Source organism: Corvus kubaryi, unplaced genomic scaffold (assembly GCF_017639235.1).
Source record: "Corvus kubaryi isolate FWS band 111438036 unplaced genomic scaffold, C.kubaryi_AGA036_p1.0 37398, whole genome shotgun sequence".
NCBI lineage: Eukaryota > Metazoa > Chordata > Aves > Passeriformes > Corvidae > Corvus > Corvus kubaryi.
The window spans coordinates 12762459-12787507 of record NW_024581137.1 but is presented as its reverse complement, the minus strand read 5'-3'; the positions used below and the strand labels follow the sequence as shown (position 1 = coordinate 12787507).

At 41.2% G+C, this 25049-nt stretch overlaps 1 protein-coding gene across 9 annotated transcripts in view; it reads left to right on the top strand.

Annotated features, from left to right (window-relative positions):
• BMPER (BMP binding endothelial regulator) overlaps positions 1-25049 on the top strand; it is a 148611-nt gene that overhangs the window by 28440 nt on the left and 95122 nt on the right. For all 9 annotated transcript variants that reach the window (XM_042043388.1, XM_042043387.1, XM_042043386.1 and 6 more), the window contains 3 exons: positions 8435-8517; positions 10001-10091; positions 11245-11327. In XM_042043388.1, coding sequence (XP_041899322.1) covers positions 8435-8517; positions 10001-10091; positions 11245-11327 — 257 coding nt within the window. The remainder of the gene's footprint in view (positions 1-8434; positions 8518-10000; positions 10092-11244; positions 11328-25049) is intronic.

Below are 25049 nucleotides of genomic sequence, written 5' to 3'. Positions count from 1 at the left end.
AAGAAATGTATGAATGAGTGAGTGAATGAATGAATGGCTGCTGTCATCTGAGCGCAGCATCAGGAGGATAACATTAGGACCAAAGGGCATGTTCCAGAACGGGCTTGTGTAGGAAGGAAACCACAACTCATGAGTCATTTGTGACATCTCTGTTAGTGCATTTTATTCTATCATGAGGAGCACAAGGTCATTCCTTGTTCATTGCAGGGGAGTTGGACTAGATGACCTTTAAAGGTCCCTTCCAACCCAAACTATTCTATGATTATATCTGCAGCAGTGCACACAGCTGAACTCTCCTATTTAGAGCTTTGCATACAGGAGAAACTGAATTGCTGGTAGAGAACTTTTCCTGAAAATGGTTGTGTGCTGAGCATAAATCCCTTGCTTCCGTTCAGGTATTTGTATGCTACTTAGATAATTTCTAGCACTTCTTTTTTTCATATTTCTTAATAAACGGAAAAAGAAAGGAAGAGCAGCTAGTACAACTTTTGCAATCAGAAAATTCACTGGTGGAAAGTAGCATATTAAGAGATTTGGCTTTACTTTGTCACAGAATCACAGAATATCCTGAGCTAGAAGGATCCCACAAGGATCATCAAATTCTGACTCCAGGCCCTGCACAGGATAAGAATGTGCCTGAGAATATTGTCCATGTGCTGCTTGAACTCTGTCAGGCTTTGTGCTGTTACCACTTCCATGGGGAGCTGTTCCAGTGCCCAACCACCCTCTGGGTGAAGAATCTTTTCCTAATATCCAACCTAAACCTCCCCTGACACAGCTTCATTCCCTTGGGTCCTGTCACTGGTCACCACAGAGAAGAGATCTGTGCCTGCCCTCCCTACCCCTCCGCTTCCCCTTGTGAGGAAGTTGTAGACTGCAATGATGGCTAAGATTTAAATTAAGATTTAAGGTTTAAATCCTCCAGACTAGCCATGTGTTTTAACACTGTTCTTGACTTTAGGCCCATAGGACGTCGATTGTTAAGTCGGTGGGGCAAAGCTCACTTTGGCTGTGTGTTTGTGAAAAGTCTGAAACAGAGAAATGTGGGTCCATGCTTATGGCTCCCTACTGCAAGGAGAATGCAGGTGACTCAGTCTAATAGGAAAAGTTTTCAGATATAATCATAGAATAGTTTGGGTTGGGAGGGACCTTTAAACATTATTCTTTTCACAGATATTTACTATAGTTTATAAAATATACCATTTACCTCTAGCATGCTATTCATTTTGAAAATACTAAAAAATTAAGCCCTCTTATTACTTTTGCATAGGATAAATAGGCCACTTTTCATTTCTTGGGGTTTTTTTTAATATATTTAATGAAAACCTATGAGGTCACTGAGATTATAGAAATAGATTTGGCAGCATTATCTTATTTAGTTGGATGGAGACCTGTCACTTAGATATAGAGCTCTCTACACATCGAATAATAAGTTATTTGCACTCTGAAGGGGTATTACTGGCTCAGGACTGCATAAAGTTTTCATTTCTAAAATTGTGCACCATATTCTACTGTCTTATCCTAAGAATCTGAATCTTCTATGGATGTGCAAAGACAAAGTTGGTGGGAATTTGTTTTTCAACAAAGAAAACTTGTTCAGAATTTTCTTTCACTTCCCATGTGCACTTTTGCATTTTCTGTCCTTGTTAACTTTTGAGAATTACTGAGGTTTTTTTGTTGTGGTTGGTTTTTTGGTTTTCTTTTTGTAATTAATTATTGATCCTAGAAATTCTTGTGCTGTGCTCCATTGATATGGAATCTGTCAGAAAATGGAATCCCAGCCCAGGCAACAACAGTCTACTGAATATTGAATATCCAAAGATATCATAGTTAATTGTGCATTTCATGGAAAGTATATCAAATACTTTGGTTGAGGATTGCAGCCAATTTCAACTATTAGGGCTTGCAGAGGAAGTTAGAGGGAGGTTATGAGATTATCAGCGTTCTGGCTGCTCTACTACCACCCTGCAGGATCCATATGTACCTCTGGCACTTTGTTTGCCTTTGGACTCCCCTAGTATGAGGTGCATGAAGTGCCTGACACCACTTTGGTGTCCTGTTGCAAGGCTGACTGGGGGGACCTTTTTGTGGGGCCCCAGTGGAGCACTGCAGCCCACCCTTGCATGCTCTAATGCAAGCTGTCCGAGACAAAGGATAATACATGGATGGAGGGGGATGGGATGTGAAGGTAATATATGTATTTTCCTACAGAAATCTCTTTCACCTTCACCTGAATAATCTAGTCCTGGCTTCTGTCATGGACTGGTTATGGAAAGACATGGTTTGAGGACACAATCAAGCCTAAACTTTTCTACTGGCCCTTCTCACTGCTTCTCAGTCTCTTGGTAGAGTGTTCCAGCTCTGAATCCGAAGGTCTGTTTCTTGAGGCTGGAAGTACAGGTTCATCTCAGTATTCATTCAGATTTTAGCTTTGTATTTCAAGAAAAGGCAGAGGTTTTGAAGCAGTGACAAATAGCCAGTAGGGACAGTACCATTCAGTATCATCACAGTGACAGTTTTGATTACTTCTGGTTGTGCCTAAGAAAAGATCTCTATCTCTCCATCCTTACTTTGAGCTGACTCTTCTTACAAAGGTCTTAGCACATACATTTGACATCTCTTGAATGTCTGATGTATGCTGCTGAGTTCAGTAGTGCCTCAAATTTCAGATGCTCCTATTACCTTGGTGAATATAATTTTCCATTTATGTAAGAAACATTTAATGAACAGTCTTGTCATGTTATCATAAACACTTTTTCAGTCAAATATCAGTTATCCAGATTTTCACATTGATAATTTTACATGTAATGCTTCTCTGGAACAAAATGATAAACACCTTAGGACGTGTAGTACTGGAATAAGAATTTTTTTACTGTTTAATTTTGAAGGTGTAAGCTGTACAGATCATGGATGATTTTGCTGGTGTGAGAAAATTGGGTACAAGAGCAAGTAATTGTGTCACTGAGCAACATCATTCATGACAGCCCTCATGCCCATGAGAGGTGACAATTCTCCAGCTGCCAGGCTTGGTGAGCACATCAAGTATCAGCTCAAGATTCAATGGCAGCTCTAACTATGCCATTTTGGATGGCAAGGTGCCTAGGAACCCTGCAGGGCAACTTTTTTTCCACCCTATACGTGGAACACAAGACATTTGGGAAGATAAAATTCAGTTCCAGTTGTGTGCAAGGGGCAAAAAGAGCCCTGGGAGGAGTTGAAGTCTTCGTTTCTGCTGCTATTTGCTCAGTGAATATGGGCTGCCTCACATCCTACACGTGTGAACTGTGCGGTCCTAGCACAGCTCAGCCCCATGGCTTCTTCACTCTGCTCTGTTGGGCGGCCTTTATATGGCCCCTGTGCATCCCTTGGGTATTGTAATTGCCATGGCTCAGCTGCAAATAGGTTTGCTTGTACTTGGTTACAGAGGAAAGAGTTGGATTTTCACTGTTTAGAGCTAGACTTGATAAGCATGGGAGGTTTTGTATACATTTTCATGCTTCTGTGTTGACAAATGAAGACCAGGGTTATTCAACAGGAAGTTTAATTTTCTGGTAGCTGTCAATGGCTCTACCATCACTAAGACATGTGAAAATATATTTCATAATAGGTATATGTGTGATTCACAGTTCTTTTATTTTGGCTATCTGATTTCATGCCAGGGGAATACTGCAGAATGTGCAAGTTATTCATGGGGTTTTTTTGTTGTTTAGGGTTTTGGGGTTGGCTTTTTTCTTTTTTTTTTGGCTAGAATTGGTATTTAGTGTTAGCATGCCTGGATACCTCCCTGAGGATTAATTTATCAAACACTAAATAAAACATGTCTTCTGACTGTTTTCTTTTTCCTAATGTTTATTTTCCATGCCAGTAGAGAGGTTACATTTTTTAAATAGAAAGTGGAGGGAAAGCAAAAAAAGAGACTTAATAGGAGAAGAAAGATGCTGAAGAAATGAGGGATGAGGAGCCAGTCTATTGTGCACCAATCTGTCTCTTTCTCTTGGGAGAATAAGGAAATGACTTGTCTATAAAATTCTCATTAGACTAAAATAAGCACAAGTTTCTTCTGGAATCTAATTAGGCAATGTCAAATTGAGTAATAAAGGGTTGTTTTTTAATGAACTCCTGAGGACACTGGCTGAGCTTTAGCACTACTAAACTGTCTCTTAGAGTCAATTTCCCTATCTTCATGGTACTATAATATGGTTGGGTATCTGGGGAAGAAGAAAAAAGGGTCATTTATCAAAGTTGTAGGATTTGGAAAGACAAATGGCTTCCTGATCATCAACTTGTCCACATGCCAATAGCAAAATTTGCTATAATTTGCCTCTTTTGTTATTCCAGTCCAGTTCTCTGCAAGGGTGCTTGTTTTAGAATGAAATTGTTCTTTCAAATTAAATTGGCCAAGAGTTGGTTTATTATAACTGAAACAAAGGTGCCAAGTATGGCATGCACAACATTGAAACAAAGTAGCTAAATAAGTATATTAAGAATTATTTAGGTTTTTTTTTTTTTTTTTTTTTTTTGGTGCCAGAAGGACTCAATCTGGAGGATCATTTTGCATTTAAGAGGTGACTAGAAGGTAATTAGCATTAGTTTCTACTGCATATGCAACAATTGACCAACTTCAAAGTATTCAGTGGTTTGGTTAGATTCAGATAAGCAACTTTAGGCTTGCATGTTTATCCAGGACTTATCTGAACTATTTGGGTTGAAGGAGGTAATGGCAACAAAACCTACAACTAACTGAAAGTTAATATTTTACGTTAATAAAACACCAGCTATTTTTAAAGAAAGGAGCAGGAAAGACTGAAAAATTAGGACACACTCCTTGACTGATATGAATCACTTTAGCATTTTTAAAATTGATGTAGACCACTAATATTTAACTTCCTTCCATATGTGGAATCCTAAAGGTTTTCGTTATGGGGTATGTGAGTCAGGATCAAATTTACTTGTTAATGTCAAATCTTTCACATGCTCCTCAGGGTGTTCTCAGCTTTTTGGGGTCCCTTCTTGAAAACTTCCTCTGTAGCCCTTTTAAAGTTTTCTTTTAAGTAGGTATTCAGGCAGAAGTAAGTAGATAGCATTTAAGTGATAGTCCTAAGCTATGATCTTGATTTATTATTTTCTCCTGCTCTTCCTTTCAGATGGTGGATGGAAAAAGTAAGTTAATGTACTAATATTTCCCAAGGGCTTTTGGGAAGAAAAAAAAGCTTTAAAATGGCTTCTAGGAACTTCAAGTATCATACTCTGTTGTGGAAATTGACATCAGGGTCTTTGCTGATGCCTTTGAACACAAAATATTCAGTGGCTTCTACTTTCCAGGCCAAATATGGTGGACTTTTAACCATGGATGAGCCAGAATGGCTTGACTGAGTTGACACACAGAATGAGGCAGGTTACACTCAGATGAATTTAGGTGAGGCTCAGAAATTTCCATACTATGAGTAGGGGGACTAGGAAAGTCCGGCTATATGTTTGCAGGTGTCAGCTGAGAGATTTGTACGTTGAAAGGAAGGTTCAGAAAAACTAGGTGGTGTGTGGGGCTTTGTTTCTTTTTCCTTTTGAAAAGTGAGTAGTGGGTGCAGCTCTGGGGCGTCCAAAGGGCAGAGTGTCAGGGCACACCTCTGGTCAGAGACAGGTTAAAGCATCACCCAGAGATTGTAAAACACTCCTTTCTTACCCTTTTCAGTTTTGCTTGACATTCAGCCTTCCCCCATCTCTCCCCAAGCCTGCTTGTTTTACTGGCTAACTCTCCCCTTCCTTCATGCTGCACCTTCTGCTAAGCATCTGCTGAAATCCAGCTCCTACCATTGGTGTTGGACTGGTGCTGCTCTGTCTCCCTCACTCAACCTGCTGGCCCATGCCAAAGCTCGAGAGCAGTCTTAGTACCTCCAATGCTTCTGCAGTCTTTTCCATTCTGGTACCTATTTTTAAATTTCCCTTTTGGTGCCTGCAGACTCTCCTTACCATGGTTGCTTCTGGTGTGCCATCCCATTGCTGCTTTCCACAGGGACAATGGCTGGTGCTGCAGGGAAGAGGATTTTGTAGCATAGCTTGGATGTGCACTTCAAGCAAGAGAAGTGCTGGCTGTGCGAGTGCACCACCTTCATGCTTTGTTGACCAGGCTAATCCTTGAGCTGAAAATTTCAGTTTAATATGCACATCTGTACATGCAAATTAGCCCAGGGTCATTAGCTTTCTTATAGAGGAAACATTTTACATTAAAGAACATAATTGCTGAGCAGATATGCAAGGTATTTTGCAGTTGCTCTTTTCCAACCTAGCCCTTGATTCTTGATTCTGTTAAAACATACACACAGATATTTAACAACGCAGCTCATTCCATGTTCAGTATCTTGCACACTTGTAAACTGTTTCTCGGATTGGGACCAGTATGACCTGGGCTTCAGCAACTTGGGGATGTTAAACACATTACATAGGCTCTGCATTCATCAGGGTTTTCAGTGAGCAGTAGGTGGGACTGTGCTGCAAGATTAACTCAGTTTTTCAGAATGGAACTTCAAAATGCATCAGAGGAGTATTGGGCTTCACCCTCCTCTCTTGACATGTTGTCCTGCATGTATGAGAGGTTACAGAGAATTGTATTTAATGCACTGAGAATCTGAACATTTCTTTATTATTCAAAATAATTTCATAGGGACTTTGCTACTTAAAAATATGAGATTCAGATACATATTTTATACCTTTCAATGTTTGTCAAAGATGAAATTATCACAGCCAACTCTGAGACTACTGATGATTTCTTTTCAAAATATATCTGTTTCTGCTTTGGTAAGTGAAATAGCCACAGCATCTACAAGTTTCTCCCATGTTGCTCTGTATTTAGCCTGGAAAAATAATTTCTGATTACTGCAAATCCTGAAGTACAAGTCTTCTGTTGTTGAAGAACTTAAATAGAGGCAGTTAACACATTTACAAATGATCTTTATATATCATGAGTCCTTTAAATTTTGTGTTGAATTCACAATGATTTTATGGAGATTTTAAGTTCCTCTGCATTTCAGAGCTGTGACTCTTGAGTTTTCTTTTACTGTGGGCTTAAAGATTTACTGGTGTAGGGCTGATAAATTGCCTTTATTTTCAGAAGGACATAAAACGTATCCCAAAGCAGGACAGTGCACCCTACACAGCAGAGACAGACTTAGAGTAGTTGCTGAGGTAGGGTGTGGAAAGACAATGGTGCCGTGGGCATTGTTTGACTGATTATAGTTTTGCAATTCTCTAGCTCTAGGTACATGTCTGTGTTTCAAAGTCTTTAGCAAGACTCGTGTTGGTTTCATGGGCTCTTTGATCAAGCTAATTTTGAATAAAATATACTAGGAAAAAAACCTAAAAGCAATAAATGGAAAATGGGCATTTTTCCCACAGAAAATAGGGTATGTGTTATTTCCAAAATTTTTCTCAGAACCACTCCAGGTCTCCAAAGAATTATTTTTTAGTTGAAATAATTTTGCATTAATAAACTAACTCTTTTAAGACAAATATTATATTTCTACTTTATGAGTATTTTCTGGTTTTGCTTCTCAGGGGACTATTTTATTATTTTCTTTTTTGGTTTTCTTTTTTTGCAAATACCAAAAAATGGCAAAAGAGAAAACCAAAAAGGAAGGGAAACTAGTAGGAACATGTAATCAAAAAAGTGAAAATTAATGTTTGTTTTGGTGTTTGCTTTTTTCCAGATGGCTCTATGAAAATTCATTTTGCACAAAATAAATGTAGGTTGATCCAGTGCACAGGCAAACAAACCTGTTTTCTGTTAACAAAGTTGTCATGCAGCACACAAAGACTAATAAAGCCAAACTCTATGAGAGTCCAAAATGTCTCCCCATGGAGATTCACCACACACACAAAGGAACTTGATGGCTTTTAGTTTATGTGGATGGTGATCCCTCCTGTCATGAACGTGAAAAGGCATAAAGGGAGAGGTAGCTCTGCCAGTGTCAACTCATCCATGCTGAGCTGTGCTTGCTGAAGAGCTCTCCCGAGGGCTTTGGTTAATGGACGAAGATAGCATGGCCAAGCTAGATGATGAATGCTTCCAGCTCTTCTTTTACCCTCTCTCCTCCCTCTCCCCATTCCAGGGCTTGAGTAACTGAGTAGTTCCTGAATAGGCTGCGGAATAAGCACTGACATCCATTTTTAAGTGAGCTATCACTGATTTTGGTTTGTCTTGACCACTCAGAGTTAGTGAGGAGTTTGGGCAGTTGTGCATCAGCAGCAGGTGTCCAGGGCAGTGCTGACAGTCCTCTCAGGACACTATCCTCCTTGTTCATCCCAGCTCTCAGCTCTACCTCTTCTGTTAATCCAGGGGAGAGGGTGGGTTGCATTTTGGATGCTGCCTTGTGATCCTCATCAGCAGCATCCCATAACATTATGTTCAGCTGAACTGATGTGCTTCTCTCTCGTCCTCTAGATTGCAGTTTTGGAGGAAATACATACAACAGCTCCATGAAATGGCACCTCCCCAGCAATCCCTGTGTTACATACCAGTGCCAGGTAAGGATGTCATAAAAATCGTGCTAATTGAGTTGTAAGCTTTTCCCAGGAAATCCCGAACCTTCATTTATCCAATCCAAATAACCTGAAATATTTTATGCCCAAAGCACAATATGGACTTTGCATTTAAAGTAATTTAAATTCACTCAGATGCAGCCAGCTATAACCAAACATTCCAAAGTACAGGTTTTAAATGACTTGAGTACCCCGATACCCAAACTTTGCTGAAGGAGAGGTACACAGCCATGCCATTTCCTGCTGTCTTGACCTTGAAGTAAGTCCTCTTTTCTTCAGCATTCTGAGCCTTTTGTGAGATACAAATTATTTTAGTAATTGGACACTTCTGTGTGTATGTGTCCATAGGTTTTACCTTTCTTTAAGAAAACCCTACAGCCAAATCTTTTTTCTGGGCTCCTGCACTGTTAACACAGGGGTATTTTTGGTAGCTTGGCTATCTGCAACCATAACATTTTCAAGATTGTCACTTGTCAGGCTCAAACCAAGTAATTATGTAGGCGATTTTAGCTTATGTATATAAATAGGTCTGCCATTTTTGCTGACAATTTGATCTGATTTTAATAGTAGCACTCAGGCAGCTACTCAGAATGGCAGTGTGGGAAGAGGAGATTAGTGAGTATGAAGAGCTTCTACTAAGAGAAGAGAGTTTTAAGAGTTTTTTTTCTCTTTTTCTGTAATACTTCTGCTCTGTGAAACCAACTCATTTTTGAGAAAAAGTACACTGAGAAGACTGAAGCTGGAGCAGTATTCTGTATCCTTGCACTTAATGAAAAGAAACTCACTACATGAATTTAGATACACTGCGTGAAATTATCAGTTCTTTATTGCCTGTTTCAGTGTCTAAATGCAGAACTGGGTGATCCTGTTTACCCTAGATCCACTAATTTAAAAACAATTTTGCCTTGCCTCAAACAGCTGCAAGGAGAAAAAAAGCATAGAGCCTCACACCCGGGTTTGTTCAGGAGGACTCTTGACTTCTTGAATAAGTACAGGAAATGTTAATTTACTAATACTTATCAGGCAAAATATCAAAGACAAGCGTCTCCCCTCTGCAGAACAAGATGCTTTTATCTGCTTTCTAAGTCTATTTTCCTCCAATAGGAGAGGGAGGAGAATGCCCTGTGTCTGGCCTGTTTTCACCAGAGCTGCATGGCAGATTACTGAGGTAAAGGATTCCTGATAAAGCAGGATTCCTTTTCCTAAGAGGATGCTTGGTTTTTTACCTGATGCATTTTAAGGCAAATCCCATGTCTGGAGTCAGGGAGACTCCAGACAAGTGGATCTTTTGACTGTGGATTAATCTGAATCCTGATACCAGGCAGCAGTACGGAAAGAAAAGAAGTTTTGAAACCCAGTGCTTTGCAGCATGTGCTGCTTTAATTCTACTGTCAGTAATTGTGAATCTTTGCATGTTAAAGCAACCACAGTGCTAACAATGCATGTGTTTGATCTGCTTCTTTTTCAGGAAGGAGTGATAGTAGAGTCAGAAGTACAGTGTGTTGTTCATTGCAAAAACCCTTCCAAACTCAGGGGAATGTGTTGTCCTGTGTGTCCAGGTGAGATTTCATGGTTAAGATGCTGTTCTACAAATCCAATGTATTTCTACTGATACCCATCATCACCTGGGAGGCTGCCTCTAACTTCTCTGTTATACTTAACAAGTTATGAAAATGTGGGCTGGTGACTCACAATGCACAAAGTCACACAAGATACGTTTAATGTTTTAGTAGAGTACATGCAGACCAGGGGATGCATAGGCAATATCCTATGCCAATATCCATAGGTGTGTTTATGTCATTTTTCAGAGGGTCTGCAAGGTGGGTTTGCATGACTGATGACTATGATTTTGTTAAGAGGGGAAGGATAAGAGTAATTGTAAAAAAAAGAGATTCGCTTTTTGAAGGGGAGTGAGAATGGGTTGCCTTTGTGAAGCAGAGTGGCAAATTACCAGGTTTCTTAGGTTAATTTGATTTCATCAGAGATTTTGTAGGTAAGCACTGCTCCAGCTGTGATATAATGGATTTATTATATTTTGATTAGTTATAATATCTATTAATATCTAATATAAACTCAGGGAGTAAGAATGAATTATTAAAAATAGACTAAAAAAGTGTTTTAAAGACACTCCTAATGGGAGACTTAGCATAGCCTTGACTTCATTTTTTGTAGAAGGATGTTTTCTTTCCCCTGCAAAAAAAGATATTTAGGGTTTCTCAAGGATTTGTTAAGGATTATGAAGTGATTTGTTTTCTTCTAAAGTGATCCTCTCTCTACAACTACCTGAAAGGAGGTTGTAGCAAGGTGGGGATTGGTTTCTTCTCCCAGGCAACCAGTCACAGGACAAGAGAACAGTTGCCAGCTGCTCAAGGGGAGGTTTGGCCTCCTCTGAGGACAACAGGAGGAATTTCAGCATGAAAAGGTTGTTAAACCTTGTAATGGACTGCCCAGGGTGTTGAAGTCAGTATCCCTGAAGTGGTTCAAGAAATGACTACATGTGGCACTTAGTGCAATGGTCTACTTGTTTAGATGGTAATCACTCAAAGGTTGGACTTGATATCTTGGAGGTCTTTTCCAACTGAAACAATTCCATGATTCTGTATCAGAGGGGATGGTACAATTTACTTTTCATATTGTTGTACAGTGGGGTGTGTTAGAGAGAAAAGGCAGCATTCTATCTTGAGCTAAACTTATTCAAATGCTGTTTTCCAGGTTGTGTATTTGAAGGGAGACTTTACAATGAAGGAGAAGAATTTAAGCCTGAAGGAAATAAATGTACTAAGTGCTCTTGTATTGTAAGTATTTGCCTTTTGGCATTGTATCTCCCTGTATGAACTTCAAAAGGCGCATTTTTATTGCCATAACAAAGCAAAAATATAAGTAATTCAACACTATTATGCATTCTTCTCTTGGAATTCAGGTCTCTGTTGAAGAATTTGTGGCATTAATACACTGTATCACTCACATTTTGAATATATAATCTTTTTTGTGACCTTACACTGTATGCAGGTGGAGCAGGTGTTGAGTAAGTGGTGCATTTTTTGTGATAGGATCATGCAGGAGGAGACAGAAATCTTTTTGGCCTTCGTCTATTGATCAGCATTTATTAGATGCTTCCTTAAGCCAAAATTTTCCAAGGATTCCTTTCTGCTATATGCAACAAAGGCTTTTTCTCTGAATTACTTAGAGAAAGAATGAGGGTAGCCTCCTGAGGCTGTCCCAGGTGGATTTTTGGCTTGATGCTTGATGAAAAGGTCATATCCTGGATTTTTTTATTCTTGACTAGCAACAATATAGAGAGGAAGTAATAATTGCATCCTTTGGGTAATGAGTACAGGCTTCTTTTTCACTTCCATTAAGTTAAAAGATAATGCTATATGAGTTGGGGCAGATAACTTTGGCTTCCTTGCTGTAATCTGTGAAATGAGTAAAATGCAAAGTTCGAATCACTGCTTTTGTTGCAATTTGTGGGCTGGTTATCAGCAGAATATGTAAGGCTTTACATTTCAGTAGAATGCCAAGAAATTTGTCAGTACCAGACACAGTTCTCCTGCATCATGAAAATAAAATAAAAAAAGGAAGAGAGAAAGACTTCAAAAATGAATATATCTCTACACCCATACATGCCTTTAATGTAGCCGCTGCAGAGTACTTGAACTGTTCTGTGGGGAAAAAAACCCTGGTAATCTGCAAAATTAATTTACACTAAGTCATCACTGCTCCTGTGGAGATCAGGGTGCTCAGGTAATTTTTTTTTTTAAAGTTTTAATCCTGTAATAATGAAAACATGCCATCACACATGTCACAGGGATATATCCCCTGGGCTCCTGCTCCACTGAATGCCTTCAGTCCCAGGCTGAGAACTCCCTCTGTACTTGGTCCCCCTCTCACTTCAGCTTCAGATGTAAAGCAGTAGCTTTACACTCCAGCTTTCCTTAGTTATGTTCCTCAGGGGAAGGCAGGTCTGAATGATTGAGGAGTTTGTGGAAACATGCTTGAGTTTTTGGGCTCTGTTTTGCTCTTTTGTAAGTACTGTACAGATATTGCCTATTGCCCAGTTATTGGTGTGCCAACATCTCCTTGATCAACTTTCCTTTGTTCTCTGAATATCAAAAGCTTCTGTGCTGAGAAGAGCATTGGAGGTGGGAGATACCTGGGGAGAGCAGTGTAAAGAAATAAAGGAATAAAGGGTCACACCTGAAGGTCTGACCTGGAGAGTTAGTCAGCTGTGTTAGAGAAGGAAATGCATCAACTATTGAGAGTAAGAAGTTTAAAGGCACTTAACCATCCGTTCCAAGAAAGACAACATGATTGTTTTGTGTGTTAATGACTTCTGTATAAAATGTCCAGCTCTCATTCTGAATCTTTCTGACAGTTAAAGAAGTGCCATCTACGTGTAAGCCACACCAGATCTCCCTTCCCTCTCTCTGCACAGCCTTTTTTACCCTCTTGCCAGTTTCCTCCAGAATTTGATCCTATGCTAATTCCTATGTGATTTAAATTTGAAGTAAATAAAGGGGGCATCCTCAGGGCTGTGATAGCAGTTTGGTACTTGCTTTGCATCCATTCCCTTTTGGGAATGGGTGCTCAGTGAATCTCTTATCTAAGCAGTTGGTGGATGGATGTCTTATTTGAAGATACCTATCTAGTCATGCAAAGTGATGGGAACAGGCTTGTGTGTGATGTGCTGTAATTTGTACAGGCTTTAACAGATGGAGGGAAGCTCCTCACCCCAAATTAGACTTCTGGGATTTCAGATTGTAACTAGTGAGTCTTTTGTGGAAACATGGCATAGGAGGTAGCACAAATTATTGCTAAGCTATTTTGGGGATGTGTGTATAAGGATTCCAGCTACTCTCACTTCATGGTGAATTCTGCATTTTACTTGGGAGCAAGCTTTTCAAACAATGGATGATTCTGGACTCCACAGGCCATCACTGTTCCAGGGGTAGCTCAAACTTGGGACTGCAGACACCATTGAACAGGAAGAAAGTAAAGAAGGATGTCTGTGGTTTGTTTTCCCAGAGAGATGAAGGGTTGATCAGCACTCACTAAATGTATTAAAATGAGGAATTACTTAAAAAAAAGGAATTTTTTGTTGCAAAATGATGCACCCAAAGGTCAGTACACGTCTGCAAGTCTGGGCAGTGGGAATGCATCTTGGGAAAGCACTTTGGTAGTTCAGGTTCATGATATTTTCAGCTCAAAATGGTGCCTACTAGATACTGTTGAGCTCCCAAAGAATGTGAAATGGCTGTTAAATTGTTGGGATTTTTTGTTTATTTGTTTATTTGTTGTTTGGGCAAATGAGGATAAAACTGGGATTTTAGGAGCTAGAGGTCCCCATCTTGGTGGAACAGGCTGGCCAGTTGGAGGGCTTCCTATGTGTTCCATGGCCCTGAAGGGCAGAGAAAGCAATGGCATGCCTACACCTGGGTGATTCACTCGGTCCTTACCCACTGGGTGCTTAACTCACCAATATGGTTCCTGTTTAACACCGCTTGTGGTCCTAGGTACTGTCTACTGAAAACCAGACCTAACCCACCAAACTCATTTCATGGAGGCCAGAAAAACAAGCCATTAACTAATAACTTCTGGGTTGTTACCAAGCCAGGCTGTGCTCGCAGCGGTGAGGCAGAGATGAAAGGCCCTGTATTCCATTACTGCTCTCCTAAGTGAGCTGCTCCTTGGGGCGACTAAGATTTCTTGCTGAAAATGAGAATTTATCACCTCTCACTCAATGCATATTGCCTGTCAGGAGTGAACGAGCTGACTTCTAATGACTCAGTTTCTCTGGGGAGAGGCAATTGTGTAGGAAAGGTGGATGGGATAATAGGATCTCCTCGCACCCCAGCTGAAACCCAGCTGTCTTGCAATAATTCATCTGTCTGGCCTATTCCTGCTTTTTGTGATAGGCCAGTGGCCTTTTCTAGAGAAACCTTGGCTATTTTCCCTACCGTAAGCACCTACTTACATGAAGGACTGGCTTCTTTAATCAAGTGTTATTTCTCAGATACTACTTTTATGAGGTCGAGAGTGTGTTTCTGCTTGCACAGTAAGAGCACTTGGCTTACATGTTTCCTTTCCTACAGCCTGCATTAAAATAGTCAGACTGTGATTATCGTAAATGTTTTCATTTTCTCCTTTGATGTAGCACGTTTGGGAAAAAAAAAATAGTGGAGAGGGAAGGAGAGAGAGCCAGGGAGGGAGGAGAGGAGGTTTGGCAGGAAAGTGACCTTGCGTGAGAGCGGTATACATGGAGAAGCTTATCTTTAGGTGGTAGTATCCACACTCATAACCAGCCCCTTTTGACTCCTTTGAGCGCTGTTACCCAGACCGTGGGCGCTGCGCGTTCCGGCATGCGAGGCATGCGGCCGTGCGAGGCACCGCCACGCTGGGAGCGCGCAGCCCCACGGAGACGCTGCAGCTCAGGGCCGGCCCTTCTCCACACCCCTGCGGGGAGAAGGGAAGTGGACCTGCTTGGGAAATGGAGGCTGGGTTATAGCATTGCTGGGATGGTTGAGAGCTGGGAGTGGGAAAGGTTGCACTGTCTGTCTGTCCTGCAGAGAGGCATGTCCTGGGGACGACTGATAGCAGGGTGGTTATGTGTGTTTGGTCCCCAAACAGCATAGTTTCACAAAAGCAACTCTGTCCTCTTAGCTGTTCTTCCAAAATGATTTGGAACAAATAAAACCCAAATAGCTGAAAGCAGAGCACAGGGATTTGAGGCTCTTGGAGAGCTGAATCAAAAAGGAGCCTCTGGTCAATCTCCTTTGCATCATCGGGGGCTTTTAAACCACTGCTTAGAGGGGTTCAAGATGTGCCCAGCCACTGGTCTGCAGGTGCACTTGTGAGTGTGTGCATGCAGAAAATGTCTTGTCACTTATATTCCTGAGTGCTTGGATGCAAATACTGAATAATAAAAGTTTTGCTCAAAGAAAAGGAAATCACGATGGCAATATCTGTTTCTAAATCGAATAACAGGCATTTCAATTGTGATAAGTAATGAGAAACTACATATGTAAATGTTTTGGATGCTGAGGGTGGAATTAATCTTGTCTAGCTCCAGCTATTCAGAAGTAACGTGTCTGATCTGAACTACTTATCTGGGCTACTCTTCAGTTAATGGAAAGAGAGAGAGGTGGGATGGATTACTCTCTGCAGATGCTTATCTTCCTTCACTAAGTAGAGGGGGAGCCTACCCAGCTCCTGGCCTTAGGAATGGCTGAAGATAGCCAAGACCGATCCTGCCCCTGCAGTCAGCTGGGTGATTAAGCATCTTGATAGTGCTTTAAAGGCTTGGCTTTAACCAGTATTGGGAGCTGCTGGAATACATTCCCACCACAAAAGACAGTGGGGGAGGTACGCCAGTCTACTGGGAAACTTAGGGGAACATGCAATTAAATGTATCCTCAGTGAAGGCTGAGGATAATTCAAATTCAAATTTCCATCCTTAGTGCAGTGCCAAATGCTGATCTTCCCAAATTTCCATGTACTTCAGCTGCTTTGATTCAGCTCCAAACTGCAGCAGACACTGTCTGCCCTTACTCTGGGGCTAAGAAACAGAGACAAGTAGTTGTAGTGAGGCGTGGAAAAGCAAAGAGTTGGTCTTTTGGTAGGAGCAGTGTGCACATCCTCAGTTAGTGACATTAGTAAAGAGTTTGGTTTATGGATGGATGCAAAAGGAGACTAGGAAGAGCTCAGAAATGGGATGTGGAGGGTTGGTCACCGTGTCTCTCTGGGAACACCCCATAATTTTTTCTGCAGATTTTTTGCAAGGCTAGACAGTTTGGCTTTCCCAGTAGCCTAATAAACCAGTCTTCCAGGTAGGTGAAGTGTGGTTGTGGAGATAGGTGTGGAAGAGCAAGGACTTGGTATGTGCTGAGCTTCAGCAAGAAAAATAATGCAGCATGGAGACATAGGCATTCTCCTGTTATTTGTTTTTTCTTTATCTGATTTTCTTCAGGCTTCCAAAAGTATACTTACCTTCATGGGGATTGTACACTACCTGGGTCATGTCTGAAATATTAAATTCCTTTAATTTTGGAAATATCAGAGTTAAAAAAAATAATTTAGACATCTTAAAAGATTAAAAACAGTGTGAGTTTTTTTCGCTTATCAACATGCATAGCCATTTTCAATCTTCTTTTGATTTCTCTCAAAAAATGTCTCTGAGTAAAAGTTAAAAATTATTTAATAAAACTCAAGAAGCAAAGTTAAAAATAAAAACTATTCACAATTTTTCTGAAAAACAAGTAAACTGGCATAGCAGTGCAAGCGGGCATAATTCAGTGGAGTTATTCAGTGTAAATAATTTTTAATCATAAGCACTTCAAATTTTAGACTTGGGAAGCATTTTTCTGTGTCAAGGTCTCATTTCCTCCCTCTGTGAATATTTGACTTTCATCCTACTCTCCTACCTGCAGAGCTTCCTAGTTCACCTAGTCAGAGTGTGTTCCCAGCTTAGGCTGCAGAAACCCTTCACCATACTTTTAATTTTGGTGAGGATGAGTGTTCCTGTTCAGTGAGAGACTGTGCCCTGTTTGGGTGCATTTCCAGGGGAATAGAGGTATTGAGCAGCTCCCTGAAGGTCTAGATTACTCTTTAAGGATCATGGGCTCAGAACACACAGCCTCTTTCTCATAACTCCTCCTTCCTTGCAGCCTTTTTCCTTGCGCCCCCCCTACTCTTCAGGCTTCAGGTCAAATTTTCCTTCTATGGTTCAGCATGGTCCCTGTTCCTCTGGCTGTGCAGTCAGAGGGACCTGCCTCCAGCTGTTCTTCCTTGTCCATCGTTTCATATAGGTAGCCCTATCAGTTATTATTTCTGAGATGGCATGTATGGGCAGCAGTAAAAGATGAGTGCCTGTTGTGCTTTATGTCCCAAGGACATGCATTTCTGTCCCTGAGAGAAAAAAATGTGGAAAAAGAATGTGAAGGAAGATGAAAGCATGATTTGGCAGATTTCTGTGGGGCATTTTTCCTGTCAGAAGAGGAGGGTGGAAATGCTGAGGCATTGGAGGAAGGTGCTCTGACATTATAAGGCACTTGTTTAGATAGAGGCTGTCTTTTCAGTTTTATGATCAAAGATGGTATTGTGATAATGAATAAATTAGGTGATACTTGAAGCCATGAAAAACTTAAAGCTTCTTGGGTACCCGAATGGCCCAAATGAATGCTGATTAACAGCACTCCCGAACTGGGCATTGCAGTACAGAGAAAAAGTGTCCAGGTCTTCTTGTCATTTAAAGGCAATGTATACACAAAGCAGGGTGGATTTTGCCTTCCTAAAGCATATAAGGAAAACAATAATGCAGGCTGACCACTTTTAAATGGTGATAATAAGGGCTTATATCATGAGTGCAGGTTGCTGTTGTTCCTGAGAGAAAAGGAACAGAGCTTATGCTGTCAGGTGTCTGTCCCGTCTTGTTAAACTTTTCCTAATTAACAGGCTGAGATTGATTATTCTTACTGACAAAGAAGAATTAAGTACACAGAGCTTTAGCAATAAAAGGAGAGCTGTTAACAGGCATCTTCTGATGAGGGGACTATTTTTTATTGGCATTGGGGTGCAATGAGGACTGCAAACATCTCTGCTATAACTCACTCCTTGCAAAGGCAAGGATCTATCTTAGAGAAAAAACCAAAGCAGTAAGATGGCAGAAAACAAAGAACCTGGTTAAACTAAGCAAACAAACAAGCAAAAAAAGAACCTGCTGTCCATCAGGGGATGAAAGGGTTGCACGTGGTTCCAGAAGTGCCCAGTGAAGACAAAGGTTTTATGAGAGAGGCTTCAAATGGGAATGCGTGTGGCATCTCATGGGAACGCTTGTGTGCAGAATTGATTTGGGTTTAAAAGATTCCCACAAATTGTGGTAGGAAGCAGTAAAAGCAATAGCTTGTCAATTAACAGGGCCTTTGTTTGCCAAACATTTTATGGAGAGTCCAAGACCCTTTTGGCTGGTGGTACAATGAAGGAAAGGCTGAAAAGAGTAGAGTGCTTGGCTTTCATGTTTGTCATCCTTTCGGTTTAAATAAACTTGGATGTTGCAGTTTTGGGGCTTGTTATCAGGTAACAATAGTTAATGATTTTAAACTTGCACACAGCCTCCTGTGTCCTTAGACTAGATGGTTTAGTAAACAGAGTCCTGGTAAATGAATTTACATGAGAGCTTAATTAACTACATAATACCTACTTGTTTTCCTCTCTCTAATTTTCAAAAGCAAAAAATAAAATAAAAATAAAATATTGGAGACAGTATGTTGTTACATTTGGGCCTTTAGGTTTTATCATAGAATCATAAAATGTTAAGAGTTTGGAATAGACCTCAAAGGTCATCTAGTCCCACCTCCCCTCCCACTAGACCAGGTTGCTCAAGACCTTACGCAACCTGGTTTTGAATGAAAATAAATATTAGCTCAGTTGGCTGGAGCATGCTGCTAATAACACCAAGGTTGTGGGTTTGGTCCCTGTATAGGCCATTCACTTAAGAGCTGGACTCAATGATCCTTGTGTGCCCCTTCCAACTCAAAATATTCTGTGATTCTGTGATTTTCTACCCCTCTTTCTTAAGTCTGACCTCATATCACTTTGGGTATTGAATTATTTTAGTTAATCATGTGTTACTTTTGTTGACATTGTTCATATTTAATGTATTTTGTAGAAGATGTAAAGTGAAATTTGGGATCAATAAATCTGAATTGCTGTTGAGCTCTAGTGTGGTTGCCAAATTCCATTTTGACTTACTATCACTCTGCCTAAATTCTCCTTGCTCTTTCTACTGCATCCTACAGCATTGTTTTTGTTTTCTGTCCTTGAAGCATTTTGTGTTGATAAGGGAGTAAGTTTCCAGCTCTAACTGATAAACTAGTCTCCAGCTGGGACATGTGATAAACTAACATTTCTTGAAACAAACCAATCGTATTGAAAGGATAGCTAAAGGTCCTTGGATTCCACCAACGTTTTAAATGTTAGCAAAAATACTTACTGCTTTTGCCTTATTTAATGACTGGAGACAAACACATTGGATAGTCAAGGGGAGGAAAATTATACTCAGCAAATTATTTTCAGGATTGTGACAGACTGTAACTTTTTTATACAATTCATCCTGTTAGGCTGAGAGCAGAATAGGCAGAATAATTAATTGACTGTCAAAATAGACATGGGAAACAGAAAAGGGAAAAAAAAGTGCTTTGAGACATGCCAGTGATTTACTTACTCTGGTTTAACCTGTCAGAAATAGAATGTGACTAGGTGCCAAACTATCGTAACATCCTTGGCACTCTGCTGTGGGTACATCAATGTGAAGCAAAGTTGCAGAAATCCTTGCAGGCAGCAAAGGGCTTGGGTCAAGAGTGGGACGTAAACACCCAGCTTCCAGTGTGGGTGCCTGAATATGAAAGGTGACTCCTTAAAAATGCTTTCTAACTCTAGCGATAGAAATTGCCTGAATGTCTCAGCTTTCTTCCAGGAAGTTCTGCTCCCACGGTACCTAAACTTCTGTCCCAAACATGACTAGAACACTATTAAACTTAACAACTCCAAGGTTCATTGAAAACCGAAGAAGTTTTCAGCTCTCTGCCAGAAGCTTTGTAATGAAGCATCGAGATTTTCTACAGAAAGCAGATGTGTGTGTGCATGTGCTGCTTTTTTTTTTTCTTTTTCCTACTGGCATTACTTGTTATTTTGTGCTAAAATCATTGGTATGGGAATTTCTTTATTGCCCGTACTTGGGTGTCAGAATTGATGCAATTGAAAGACCAGATTTCCAGCACTCAGATCTCATGTTTGAGGCATTGGAGCACTTGAGTAGCTTGCGTGCTTTGTATGGTTTCTTTTCCCTTTTTTCTTCTCCAGAACACAGCACCAGGAATTTTCTAAGAGTAGGACAGAAGCTAATGTGCCTTTGCCAATAGAATCCTTCTTCACAGGAAAAAAACAGAGCCAGTCTCAACTCTGAGAGCATAACAATGAGGAGAGTCTTGTTCCTTTTGCTACCACCTGCCTTGCACCCAGATATTCAATATACTCAACAAAAATTTGAGAATTAGTTAATGCATGTGAAAATGATTAACTGCAAAAAGTGTAAGGATTTTCTGCTTTCCATTGCTTAGGCTGTTCTCTGCCCTCTCTCCAAGAGGCAGCATAACTTTCCTTCTCCTGGATGCAGCTGAATAGCAATTCTTCCTAGCAGTCTCAGTTGCTGATGTACTATTTATTCTTTCAGCAGCCAGCTGAACTGCCCTGCTCCCTGTCTTTTGAGGTCAGTTTTTTAAATTCCCAAAGGTTCCTGCAATTACCATCCTCCAGCTGCCCCCCCCACCCATCTAAGATTTTAGTGCTGCACTTAAGCAAGTGTGGGTAAGTCTGGGATGATGCAGGGAGGGAAAATCTTATGTTTATTGTATCTTCTACTGTCCACTGCTTTTTGTAGTTGACAGGCACATGTAAAATCTCTTATCAGTAGTACTTGCACAGCATCTACTACTGTGATGTTGTCTTTTTGACTGTGAGCCTGATTCTAACTTAGTGAGCATTTTATAAAGTAGCTAAGTGGGAATAGGGCCCATAAAAGTTGACACCTGGTGGAAACCAAGCCAGGGAGGCATTTTCTTTCCCCGTGGTGGTGTTACATTCCTTGTGGTCTGCAGTAATAGCTCTGCCTCCTGAAGTATGGGCTATGGGGTTTTACTTCATGTTCAAATTGCCATCACTTGAAGCTTTAGCATTTGTGGTATTTGGAGGACACATTTTGGCTTCCTGAGTATTCAGTGCAGCAGAGGTAACAGCAAGTGATTATATAAAATGAGGAGTAAGTTACAGGCTAGTTTGAGGACTGAGGGGGATGGAGAGAGGAGAAACACGATTGTACAACAGAAATATCATCAACTCATGTAACACATTTGCTGTCACTCTCCTGAGAACAGTATTTTGCAGTGTTTCTCTCAGTCAGATAAGAGGCTAATGAGGATACTATTAATATACCTAATGACCAAAGGTACTTTTTGCAGTTGTCATAGTGAGTGCCTATTTGTACTTCTAAATATCTTACCCGTCTGCCTCTCATTGCTGACAGTCCCTGGGAAATCCTTTATCTCAGACTTTCTTCAAACTTATGGAAAGGTGGCAAAGTTCCCCAAGTAGGCTTGGATTTGACTTGCTTGTTCCCTGATACTGCTCTTCAGACTTCAGTATATAGCCTGGCATACTCTGATTATAGTAAATTTTCGATTCCTTGTCTGATTTTTCTTGTAGGGCAATGGGTTCCAAACAGAGAGGATGTTCCCTTCTCAGTATGTAACAGGGCTTGGCAGAGGGGAGCCAAGTCATGCCTAGGGGATTCATTTTTTCATTCTTGATAGAGTGGTTGTAAAATAACGTGTGAAGCACGCAGTGCTCTAAGGGAGCAAGCAGGGCTCAAATTGGCTGGCACCCTGGAACTGCTACAGAAAGCAAAGATGCTAGCTTGCCTATGAAAACCTAGGGGTATCCAGACAGTACAGAGATTAAAATCTGTAATTTCCAGCTCCCCACAAAATCCTTCATCTCTCCTTCATTTTGAACTCTATCTTTTTCTAAATACTTATGTTTATTAAAGTGGGGAAGCATGCATAAGATGTATCCTGGAAGTGGGCAGATGAAAGCAAAGGCAAAAAAAAGCAATTAATAATTTCTGATGTACAGGATCTAGAAGGTATTTGTGCTCTTGCAAACAAAGTAAACACGTCATGATGGGAGTAGGAGCTTTAAGTCAGTATCATAAAAATAATTGAAAATCTCATTTGAAGTTCATATCAACTTTGATCAGATAGAAGACTTTCTCCTAGGGATGACACTTGCCCACAGAAGGAAAACTAAAATAAAGCATAGCATACCACACATGCCTCGTCAGGATAGCCTGAAATATTCATATCTGGAATGCCAACAAGCATATTTGTGGTTCAACTACAGAATAAATAACAATTTAATATTATTAATTAAAAATTATTTAAGCACACAATCTCTGGGTAGTGTATAATATGAGGTGTATTAAACTCTTCTTCCCCATTTCTTTTCCTCTGCTTCCCCTGGTACTGGACAGTAATTTGGATAAAATTTAGTCTTCTATAATAGCTTTCCAAATTACTGGTTTAATAAATCAGAACCAATACGTTGAAAATGTGTAGGAGTTTGACAATTTGTCTTCAACAGCCATAATACCAGAATGAGGATGTGTCAGCCCTATGAAATATTATCAAGATGTTTCTTCACAGTCTCTTGACAGAAATGAAGTTGCTGGAGTTTTTTTAGCATTCAGGGTTTCAGCATTTCAGTGCAGAAAGGAAAGCAGTGAAAAGAAACAGGATGGAAATTTTCAAACATGATAACTTATGGTCGTGTTCTTAGTTTTGACTTTTGACTCCAAAATCTACGTGTCTTCAAATAAGACAGTGCTGAATTCCACCACCTCATTCTCAAGTGAAAAAGCCTCAACAGCAGTGGCTTTGAAATGCTGGCCCTTAGAGAAGAAATTTCTTCTAGTCCTTTTAAACCAAATTTCATTTAGACTTGATGTCTCCTCCTTTTATCTGAATTAAACAACGCTGAACTTAAAAAGTTACAAATATTTAAAAGAATGTGGTTTTCTCTGATAAAATTGAGATAACTTTATTCATAAAAATGGAATCTGGGAGCTTGGTTGGGTGGGATAAAAATGAGGAACTAATTATGTCCACCACATGATTTTATCACCTATTGCTAGTGTGCTGTCAAAACAGCAGACTGCTGTCTTTGGAGATGACTATGTGCTATCTCTGAATTTTGAAAAACGAGCTGTTTTTTGTATAATCCCACACGTCCCATGATTCCCTGGTTTAATTAGGGTCATTTCAGTGGTGCTAACTCAAAAACAGATTGAGTCCTGTATTTGTAACTTGCTGTTTTGATACTCAAGAGCAAATACTGGCAAGCTTTACCTTAACATCTTGCATAAAGGCTTGAAGGCCAAATGGCAGATTTTGTCTAAATGGATTGTTTTGCCATATTGAGATATTAAGGGATATGAATGGGGGGAAGAGGAGTGGTGGTCGTGGGGAGAGATGACTTTTTCTTTTTATTCTTTCTTTCATTCTTTCTTTTTCTTGTTCTTTTTCTCATTCTTTTGTTCTCTCGTTCTTTCTTGGAACACTCCCAGTGGCCTGGAAAAAGCGGGGTGTGCGTGGGTGCCTCTGTGTGCGCACACGTGTGTGTATCTGTGTCTTGCACACGTGCTGCTGCTGTGTGCCCACGTGTGAGCGTGTTTGTGCGAGGGCACGCACTTGCGCGCATGGCCCTCGGTGCCCCTGGCCGCGTGTCCCCAGGGGTCCCCACGTCCCTGGATCCCCGTGTCCCGTGGGATCCCCGTGTCCCGTGGGACCCCCGTGCCCCCGTGGGTCCCGGGCCCCTCGGTGGCTGCGTGCGCGTCCCCGCCCCGCCGCCAGGGGGCGCTGCCGGGCGCTGCTCCGCCGGGCGCGTGGGGTTTCGGCGCTGTTGCGCAGCGCCACCTGGCGGCCGCGGCGGCAGGCGGCCTGTGGTGGGGGATAGAGCCCCCCCCGCTCCGCAGTCACGGCGCGTTTCCAAGGGGCCCCCTCAAAAAACAACACGGAAACCTGTTTGTGGGGGCAGATTTTGTGAGAAAGACCAGGAGCCATAAAGTGCGAAGGCAGTCAGAGAGGTGCAGCTTATTGGGTGAGGAGAGACCTGTTACTATGGGTGACGGTGATCCTGCCGGACTTGGCAGGGTCATCTCAGCCGCGCCTTGGTGGCTCAGCCCGAGCCAGGGCACACATCGCATCAAGGTGCACCCGAGATCCATTACCAAACAGCAGGTGGACAGGAGGCGGGGAAAACAGAAGCCAAAGTATCCTCCTGGGCCTGGTGGAGCCGCTCGGGGGAGGGCCCTGGGCTGTCCGTGTGGAGAGTGGAGAGGTTGAGCCTGGCCTGCCACCCCGCCTGGCCGAGGGGCGCTTGCCTTTCCCAGCAGCACAGGAAGCTGCAGAAGGGGATATTTAATGCAGAGTGATAAAGAAGGAGTAGTTACCCCTTGTGATATTAACACAAGGTGCTGTGAAACGCTGCAGTAGCCTGATGGACTGTCCCTGAGTTCAGCAGCTCCTAAGCAGAGAAATGGCCAGCTATGACTAACTGGGCAATTAATAACAGACGTTTAATAGGAGCCATATTCAGATATTCCAGCAGCTCTGTTTCTGCACGCAGTGAAACTGTAATTTCAGTATAATTCCCTAGAACCTGGAAGTACTTGACCTTTTTTTTCTGTATGGACTGACTTCCCAGCTGGTGGTGTTCCTGTGTGTGTATTTGTGCTAGTGAGGCCTTTTACGAGTGCTCCTGTTCTCTGCTTTCGCCTCTCCCCATCATCATTTCTCTGGTAAGGAAACTTAGGTCAGCAGGGTAAAATTGTTGGATTTAATTTCTGGTGACAGTGCAATTTTTGAAAGAAATTTTTGCGTATACAGATTGATTAAAAACTGTCAGTACTG